This window comes from Octodon degus, unplaced genomic scaffold (genome assembly GCF_000260255.1).
Source record: "Octodon degus isolate 3935 unplaced genomic scaffold, OctDeg1.0 scaffold00271, whole genome shotgun sequence".
NCBI classification, from domain to species: Eukaryota; Metazoa; Chordata; class Mammalia; order Rodentia; family Octodontidae; genus Octodon; species Octodon degus.
The window spans coordinates 2,105,347-2,114,846 of record NW_004524847.1 but is presented as its reverse complement, the minus strand read 5'-3'; the positions used below and the strand labels follow the sequence as shown (position 1 = coordinate 2,114,846).

The 9,500-nt window shown below is 56.3% G+C and overlaps 1 protein-coding gene across 1 annotated transcript; it reads right to left on the bottom strand.

The window, feature by feature from the left end:
• Positions 1 to 1,621: 1,621 nt before the first annotated feature.
• Positions 1,622 to 7,258, bottom strand: Adad2 (adenosine deaminase domain containing 2). Its single transcript, XM_004646574.2, has 10 exons — positions 6,799 to 7,258; positions 3,803 to 3,943; positions 3,546 to 3,593; positions 3,334 to 3,459; positions 3,099 to 3,249; positions 2,854 to 3,021; positions 2,540 to 2,769; positions 2,211 to 2,454; positions 1,846 to 1,966; positions 1,622 to 1,758 (listed from the first exon to the last, which is right to left on the bottom strand). Exons 1-10 carry the CDS (start codon positions 7,256 to 7,258, stop codon positions 1,654 to 1,656), a joined length of 1,794 nt encoding a protein of 597 aa, XP_004646631.1. The 3' UTR covers positions 1,622 to 1,653.
• Positions 7,259 to 9,500: the final 2,242 nt, after the last annotated feature.

The window sequence follows — 9,500 nt, the reverse complement described above, 5'->3', positions numbered from 1 at the left end:
CCAAATACTTCACATCATCTCAATATTACTCATAACACCTAATACAGAATAGCTGGCATGCTGTATGGACAAGAAAAAGGCCATATACATGCAGTTCCTACCATTGCATGTTTTCTGATTTTCAGGGTGACTTTTGGTTCTGTGGGCGTAGGACCTACGTTACATAGCCGCCATACTTCTCTAGGAGTCCACCACATGCCTAGAGATCAAGCGGCTGGCCACAGCCAGCCATCTTGGGATCTGCAGCCCGGCTGACCTGGCCCTGCATGACAGCTCTGAAGGAACTATTGATGCAGAGATTCACAGAGAGATTATGTGGGATTGTCTCATGCCACTGGGGGCCAAGGAGTCTCATGTCTCACGGACTGAGCAGGCCGGTCATTCTGTTTCCGTCCTAACCCAAAACCCGAGTACACAGGGGCCAGTGGAATGCTCTGGTTCCAGCCTCAAGACCCAAGTACCAGGAGCTGACGTCCAGGGTCAGTAGACGGACATCCTGGCAACAGAGATGGGCCGAGATTGTCTCAGCCTTTTGGTCTATTCCGGCTCTCAGTGGATCTCACAGTGCTGGCCACGGTGGGAGCAGCTGTCTCCCTTATCCGCTCTGCCCATGTACACACTGCTGTGTCCCAGGAATCCATAGGCCCACCCAGACGTGCAGCTTGGGGAGCAGCCCCTGGCTTAGTTGCGCTGCCACATGGAATGAGTCCCCATGCCAGCCATGGCCAGCCTCCAATGCACCATGTGGCTTTGAACCCTGAAACTACTGGAGACCAGGGAGCCTCAGGCCCCAGAGCTGCAGCTGGGGCCAGGGACTTCAAAGCCACTGTACTCCAGGCCGGCGAGGTTGCGGGGCTGCAGAACGGAGTGCGCGCGCACCTACACCAGGCACCCTCGTGTTCCTAGCAAGTGCCTCACGATGCCCGATACCCTCCTGGCTCGCCAGGTCCCCACAGGGGAGGAGGGAGAAGAGCAGTGCAGAGCTGGAGCTGGAGCTGGAGCAGCACCGCCCTCGCCAGCGAGGAGTACACGGGCTCTGGAAGCCACAGGGCTTTCCCAGGTCCAACAGCGGGGTGTTCCAGGGAGGGGACTGCCCACGCCCCTGCCCAGCCTGCGCCTTTCAGCCCGCGTGTGCTCAGACCCACGCGCTTTCTCAGCAAGCCACGATGGGCCTCTGTGTCCCGGGCTGCTGCCCCTGTCCACACCCTGGAAAAGAAGGAACTGAAACTTCCAGAGCAATCAGCCTACACCTAAGCTGCCACCAGCAGCCAGGGCTCCCCTACACACATAGGCTGAAGGCAGGGGACCCACCTTTCTAACTGCTAGTGTCACCTGATGCCCATGAAAACTCACTGAGTATGAGAAGCAGATCCAGGTGAGAGTCCAGCAGGCATAGGGTTCTCCAAGAGGGGTGAAGGACGCCCCTCCCAACCAACAGGCCTCCTCCGGTGCCACTAACACACACATACACACACGTCAAAACCTCACAAACCATTTTTTATTAAAGCCCAAATAGACAGCAGCCTCCAAGCCCTCGCCCCCTACTATAGGCCTGCCCCAATTCACCCCACACACCCCTACACCCTCCCTGCTCCCCAAGGGCTTCCCCAGGGATGTGGCACTGCAAGGATCTCAGGCTCCTGAAAGTCCAGCTCAGCTCCCAAATTTGCCCACCAGTGGCTTGGAGGGCCAAAAGCCCAGGCCCTGCTGGTCCAGGAGGAGAGACAGCTGTTGGCGAGCCTCCTGGTAGAGTCCGGCCTGGGCAGAAAGGGCAGGAGAGGTAAGAGGGTGTTTGTTAGGGCACTGGAAGCTTGGTGCGGGAGCCGGGACCGGGGCCGGACACACCTTGGCAGCCTCGTAGGTCTTCAGGGCCAGGAGGTGGGGCTTGCCCAGAGCAGCAGCAGCCTGGCGGAAGGCCCGAAGGAAGGCAGCCTTGCAGAGGCGGGAGGAAGGCCCAGGGGCGACCCTGAGAGGGACACGTGAGGTCAAGGGACATGAAGTTCAAAGGTGAACACAGCAGTGGACCTGGCCCACTCTTTGCTTCCATCCTGTGACTGCACGGCCAAATCACAAGGTGCTGGCCACTGCCACCACCCGGGTAGGGCTGAGCCAAGGTGAGAACTATGCATGCCCTCACCCCCTCCTCCAGGCAGCAGGTGGGGACCCGACCTCAGGCCCCCCTCCACACAGCTCCATGGGGCTCTTCTCACTCAGCCTCCACACGACCGCTGGCCACATCCACAACTTCCATGTCAGGGTCCCCCAGGCTCCAGTTAAGGCTCAGGTTGTGCGAGGTGTTGGGGTCAAGGTTGGAGGGTGCTACAGAGGGTCCTGAAAACAGATGCAGGGTGCTTCGGGCATAGGGAGGCGGCAGGCATGACCCCAAGGTGCTGTCTAGGTTGGGCCGGTCGTGAATGGCCCTGCTCAGAGTCTGAGGATCATGGCAGGTGTCAGCTGGGGACAGAGGCACAGAATATAGTCAGCACCACCCCCAAACTCCAAGGGTCCACTCAGTCCCGGCTTCCTGCCTGCCCCTCACCTAAGATGAGGCTAGTGGCGTAGAGCGGTGGCAGGAAGTGGGCCAGCAGCGCACCACCCAGCCCCAGCACCACCCAGCGCGCCAGCTTGTCACTGACTGACAGGCAGCCCACGTGGGTGTCACGGAGCGTGTGTGCCACATAGGACACTGGCTTCAGCTGCCCGCAGATGTGGGCCTGCAGGCGGAAGGAGGAGTTGAGCAGGAGGCCATCTTCTGAGGACAGCGGGAGGCTGCAGAGGACAGAGTACATTTTGACTGTGGTTCTTCAGACAGCCAAACTGAGGGACCCCCCCACCCTTGGGGGTACCACATACTAGACATCGTGGGCTGCTCCCTTAGGGGTGTTGCTGACGTAGAGGTGCAGGAAGATCCGGGGCTTGAGAGCAAAAGGCGGCCCAGGCCCTGGCTGGGGCACCAGCACAGACTGCTCCTTGCCCTTGGGACCCCCCTTAGTGGCGAGCAACAGCTGCCGGAAGAAGAACCTGGAGAGACAGGCAGAGGACCAGCTGGTACCGCTGTCTCACAGGGCTGCAGCCAAGCCCGACCCACCTGCCCTCACCTTATCAGGGCCCGGCGGGCAATGACCAGACCATGACAGTCGTGCAGCTGCCGGCCTGAGAACTTCAGCCAGCCGGCACAGGTGCCGCTGCCTGTGCCCAGTGCCACCAACTCATAGATCTCCTTGGTGTGGCCCTCGGCACCTGGGAGCTCTGTGCAGGGAGGACAGAAGGGTCAGCCCAGAGCAGGAGCCCAGTGGGGTCTGCCAAGGGCACAGGGAACAGTGACAGTCCTACCGCGCTCCAGGATGACTGCGGCCACTGTCCCTACGCAGGCCCAATATGGCGAATCCTCACCCAGCAGGCGGTCCAAGCCAGCACTGACCACGGCCGCACAGCGCTGCTCATGGGGCAGGATGTTCTCTGCACAAGGGCCAAAGGGCAGCAGTGGGGCCCACAGGTCTTGCCTGCCTCCCCTCATCCAGAGCCTGGGACAAGAACCAACCTACCCATGCTTGGAGTGGTGACTGGAGGCTGGCGAGGGACCTTGGGGGTCTCTGAAAGAGAGGCAGGGGAGCTGCTTACCATGGGTGTCTGCAGGAAGCCAGGGAGAAGAGGAGGGAAGCTGCCACTTCCAGACAGAAAGGCCCCCAAGCTGCTCTGCTCACTCTGCTGTGCGGGCCCCACTGGCCAGGATCCCAAGGTCTGTGAGCAGGAAGTCAGCCCACGCCCCCAGCTGTGGATGCTGGGGGTGCCTGGGGCTCACCTGGGCTCTCCAGCTGGCTCCGGATGTAGCACAGGGCAGCGAGCGCCGCCTGCTGTTCAGCCTCTGCTTTGGTGCCTGCTGTGCCCACAGGGCACACCATCCCATCCAGTTCTGCGCACACAGAGAAGCGGGATCCAGGACCTGGGGAAGGAAGGCATGAGGGAGGAGCCCTTTCAGGAGGGGCTGCCACACCCTGCCCCAAAGGACCCACAACCACTTATACCTAGGCTGCCTCCGGACACATACTGCAGGACACCCAGAGTGACAGAACCAAAGTGAGAGCCAACACTCCCTCACTGGGGATGCTGAGGACCATATCACTGTGACTCTACTGTATGGGGAGTTGCCCCAGGAAGAGCCAGGACGCAGATTCAGGTTCTGCTCCTGCTGGAGTCCCTGCTGTGCCTGTCTTGGGGCCAGGGTCCCTGAGAGCGCAGTGGCTTCCTGCCTGAAGGTGCTTTCCTTTGTTTGCTCCCCAGGGATCCCAAATTGGGAAGCTCTCTCTCTAATGCCACCATTTCCTGTATTGCTCATAGAAAGACAAAGACGTGAAAATCCTAGAACTGAGGCCACCTGGCAAAAGGGCGGGCGCTTCAATCAGCTCACAGAACTCGCTGCGAAGCTGCCTCCTGAGAGCGTGTTTGGAGGTCCTAGCAGCAGAGGGCCGCCGCTCCTATAGCTCTGACCAAGGACCAGTCCTCCTCTATTGGGCTGGTCTTCTTCTTCAACCAAGCATGCAGGGAGGAATGCACATGGAGCATTGAGGGAGGAAGGGAGGGGACACCCGCCTCCCCAGACAGACCAGCCGAATCAACCCAGCGCAGCCAGACTGCCCTCACATCCTGTCTCTTCAGGGGCCTGGCCTTTCAGAAGGGGGCCCACCTTGGCACCCCTGCTTGGCACTGAGATGCACCAACCCAAAGCATGTCAAAGCAGTAAGTACAGCATTGGTGCATGCAGAAAGAACATCGCCACTAGAAACCACGGTATGGCCACCACTGAAGCAATAACCAAATCTGTAATGACTGTGTTATAGTTTATGTCTAGTTGTCACTCCAAAGCCTCATGCAGTCAGGGGCAGCTTCTGGAGCTTGGGACTGATTACTGTGGGTGTGGGTGCTGCACTGCTCCAGGGCAGGCAATCGGCATTACAGTGTGAGGGGAGAGAGGCCGGCTAGCTGTGGGTGCTGCTGCCCCTCCCTTTGCTCTTTGCTGTTTGCTGCTGCCATGAACGGCTGCCCTCTGCCATGAGCCGCTCTGCCTTGGAGCCAGCTGGGTATGGACTGAAACCTCCACTAACCGTGAGCTAAATAAACCTCTCCTTCCTTCATTTGGGTGTCGGGTATTTGTCCCAGCAAGGAGAGATGAGCGACTGAGACACTGCATCTGGATGCTAAAGCCACAAAGTAACTGTGCTCCAGGGCAGGATCTGTACAGGACTCCATGTGTTTCCCCTCAGATGACTTCGTAAGCACAAAGGGGAAAGTGAAGACTCCCAGCGGATGCCACCCTACCCTCAGGACTAACACTGACAGGGAAAGACACACCGAGATCCTAAGACCCCTGGCCAAAGGCTGCTGAGGATGTGATGTCGCCCTTACAAGGCACACTGGACTGAGCCTAAGAACACAGATGTCCAAACTGAAGGACAGGCAACAAGACCACTCACTGGCCATTACAATTCCAAACACCCATTACTGAGAGATGGAGGAAGGGGAGAGAGATGGAAGACAGGGGAGGGGAAGAGGAGGGGAAAAGAATTTAGAGGCGTCACGTACAGGTCCCAACTCCCTGTGACGGATGCAACTAGCCTGTGCTGTAAACATGTAACATTAATAAAGGTGAAAATTAAGAAATCAAGATCACACAAGACAAAAGAGGGAACCACTGCCTTAGATAGAAGGTTAAAGAAGGGCTGGCCAACGTATTATGTCACCCTGTGAAGGGGGCGAAATGGCTGCGAGGGCACTGCTGTTGCAGTTACAAAATGTGAATGTGAGACTGGGTGTGGTGGTGCATACCTGGACTCCCAGCACTCTGGGAGGCTGAATCAGGAGGATCACAAACCTGAGCCCAGCCCAGCACCTTAGTGACTTAGTAAGAGGCCGTCTCAAATAAAATTTTTAAAAAGGCTGGCCATGGAGCTCAGTGTGAAGGCCCAGGATTCAATCCTCAGTACCACAAAAATGGCTAAGGACAGGAAAAGAAAGGAGAAAGAGAAAGAGAAGGCGAGACCATGAGTAGTAACCTGAGTTGTATTTATTAAACTTCCGCAAGTTAGGGACTTGAGATTTAGCTCAGGGGTACAGTGCCTGCCTGGCAAACGTGAGGCCCTCAGTTTGATTCCCACTAGCAAAACACCCACAAAACTTCCACAAAGTTGACCACTGTACAATAGTTCTGTAGCATGTCCTTAAGCAAAAGGCACTATCACACTCTCGGTAGGGAGTGTGGTGTCCGAAATGAACCTTCACACTGGAACTCTCAGTTGGGGGGGCTGGCGGGGTGTATTTAAGAAAAGGACTGGTCATAGTTCCAGCTGGGCTGTGGGGTACGGTATAGCACTGCCCTTACCAAACCATGCTCAGTAGCTTTAGGTCAGGAATCTCCTATGCTGGGGCGGCAATGGCAGCTGCGTATCTCTGAACCTTTAAAACGGTGTGCAGCTGTTTGGGGGTGTTCATCCCTAAGCCACAGGCTGAGGCAGGAGGATCAGTGCAAGCTCGAGGCCAGCCTAGGCTACAGAATGAATTCAAGACCACCCCAAACTGCACAGCAAGATCCTGAGCACCCCCAAAAAAAGCGGTGGGTGCAAATAACACTCACCCAAGCCACGGTCCTGTCTCATCTGACCCTCAAAGATCTCTGGGGGGCCCAGAGACCGCAGGGCCTTCCTAGAGGCCCCAGGCGCAAGCCCAGCCCCCATGCCTTTCTTGTGTCCCCTGGACCCCAGTTGAGACGCTGCCCTCCCCATCCCAGTCCCTGCCCCACCTGACCTGCTGCCGGATTCTCGCGGAAAGTCAGGCTGGCGCCCAGCCCCGCCGCGTACTGCGCCAGCAAGGCCACCGCCTGGCCGGGCGGCAGGTCCGTGGGCGGCAACCTCAGCTGCCCTGCCATCTTCAGGAAGTCCCCCACGGGCCCTGTGGGTGGCACGGAAACCCTCGGGGTCGGCCCCAGTCGGTCCCCCGCGTCGTCTCCAGCCCGCACGTCCCCGCGCTCCTTGAAGCCCTCGGCCCCGGGCCCGCAGTTCCCCGCCGCGGTGGAGTCCTGGGCCCGCCCACACCCCTGAGCTTCCGCCGCCTCGGGGCCCCGCAGGGGTCCCCAGACGTCCAGACCCGGGCTAGCCAAAGGCCGCCAGGGGCTGGGAGCAGGGCTGATCTGTAGCGACGCTGCCATGCGGGGCTTCCTGCGGCCGCAGTCGTCGGCGCCGGGAGCTGAGCAGCCCTGCAAAGCCATAACCGGAGCTCGACAGAGAAGGAGGAAGAGACCAGATCGAGCGCTGCTGCGGCTTTTTAAACGCGGGCGCTGCACGCGGCAAGCACGTGCAGCACACTGAGCTCCGCCTCCGCCTAGTGCTGGCCAATAAGGACGCACAGAGAGGGACTGGAGATTTATGACTGGCCAATAGGAAAGCCAGAGAGCAGGGGGCTGGGGAGCAGCTAGGGGCTGGGCCAATGCCGCACGCGGAGTGAGGCAGCGGAGCAGGGTGGAGGGGTGCACAGCCCCAACGTCTTCAACCGTGGGGGGACGGAGGAAGAGTAGGAGCAGACGCTGTGTGCACGGCGCACTCGGGCTCCGGACCCAGGACGCCTCCACACCGCAGTCCTTCACCTCCTGAGACTGGTCCTCATCCGTTAGGCGCAGTTGTGCACACTACAGCAGCCTCATCGAATTATTAGCTCCCTATCTCAAAACTTCGCCTCAAGGGTTCCGTCCCGGCACCACATGGCGCGCTGAGCCTGCTGCGTCCAGGTGTGGCAGCGAGCTCCAGTAATGCCGGCACTAGGGCGGCTGAAAATAGGAGGAATCCTACGAGTCCGAGCTGTGTAGTGAGACCCTGTACCAAATACATAAATGGAAACAAACAAACAAAACCCTTCACCTCAAGCCTTTCTTAAGTTCAAAAGAAGCGTGTGCTCACCAAACACTTGCTCTCCGGAGCTCCACCTGGCAGTGCATGGCACCTCGGCAGAACGTCTAGATACTAGCCATAGCTGAGAGGGGTTTGGATTGTCTAGGTGGAGCCAATGTGATCACAAGGGTCCTTGAATAGGCAAGAGTGACAATCACAGAGATGGCGTGATGCAGGAGAGGTGACTTCCCGGGGCTGGCTTTGAAGAGGGAAGGAGACCCGAGCCAAAGAATGCAGGCAGCCTCCAGAGCCGGGAAAAGAAGACAATGAATTCTCTCCCTTAGAGCCTCTGCAGGCGGCCCAGCCCTGCTGACGCCTTAGCCCGAGCCCAGATGTAACGTCATGTGTTGTTTTAAGCCATTAGATTTATAGTAACTTGTTATAGCCACAACAGGAAACTCATTTAAGTGTCTTCATTTTTTGTACACAGACCCTAAAATAATTGTGAAAACCTTGGGACCCTGATTCTTTCATCACAAGTTTAAATAGTGACAAAGATGTGCTTTCTGATTTATAGTGTTACAATCATCCTTTAAATATATGTTTGCCAGGCCAGCCTGATAGCTCGGCGGACTAAAGAGCCTGCTTAGGCAGAGTGCTGAGCCTCCTGGCCCCACCCCCAGGGCCTGCTGAGACTGTGATGGAGACTGGTTGTGGAGGTGCACGCCTGTAATCCCAGCACTTGGGAGGCTGAAAACAGGAGAATCACTACAAGTCCAATTTATGTAGTGAGACCTTGTAGACCCCATAGACCTAAATGAAGGAAAAAGTAAATAAATAAATAAACAAAGACAAAAATATGTTTGCCCAAACCATGGAGATGCCATTTTAGCTCTTTCATTTATGGAAAAATGCAGTCCCGGATAATCAAATGTCCAAGCTAATCATGAGGCAAACTAGTCAGTTAAGGCCTCCTTCCTATCAGAGGGTCTGACTTTACCTTTCACTTTAAACAAATGTGTTGACATTTGCCCAGGAGAACCACCCCCACTTCATTCTTTTTCACTGATTCAATATTCAAAGAGGGTTTGATCTTCTAGTTGTTAGTATAACAGGGGCCACTCCAGTCAGATTTCCTGCCCTTCTAGGGAGATATCTTGATTCTAAGGTAATGGGCTTACAATCCATAGCCTAACCAAGAGTTCAAAGTCTTGATGGTGGAAGGCATCGTGGCCAGTAGAGTTTTTTTTTTTTTTTTTTAAAAAAATTTTTTTTTTTTTTTTTTTTTTTCTTTGTGAGACAGGGTCTTGCTATGCAGTTCAGGCTAGGCTTGAGATCACTTTGTAGCCCAGGCTGGTCTTGAACTCACAGAGATCTTCCTGCTTCAGCCTTTCCAGTGCTGAGATTACAGGCTTCCACTACCACACCCAGCTTTCTTGAAAAGACTTTTTCTGTACGTATAACATATCTCCATGTACAGAGCATTCATTGAATTTTCATACACTGCACACGGCCATTATCCAGCACTCTGTTGAACAAACAATAGCCCCCAAAATACCCCTTATGTACCCTTCCATTTTTTTTTAATCACTGAACTTGCCTTCCTCTAGGGGTTCTCTCTCATAA

Excerpts from the sequence above, each read along its gene's own strand:
- Adad2 (XM_004646574.2), bottom strand. The coding sequence starts at position 7,258 with ATGGCTTTGCAGGGCTGCTCAGCTCCCGGCGCCGACGACTGCGGCCGC. Across the intron at positions 3,250-3,333 it reads CGCAGTCATCCTGGAGCGCG|AGCTCCCAGGTGCCGAGGGC; the intron begins GTAGGACTGTCA and ends CTCCCTGCACAG. Across the intron at positions 1,967-2,210 it reads AGCGGTCGTGTGGAGGCTGA|GGTCGCCCCTGGGCCTTCCT; the intron begins GTGAGAAGAGCC and ends TGTCCCTCTCAG.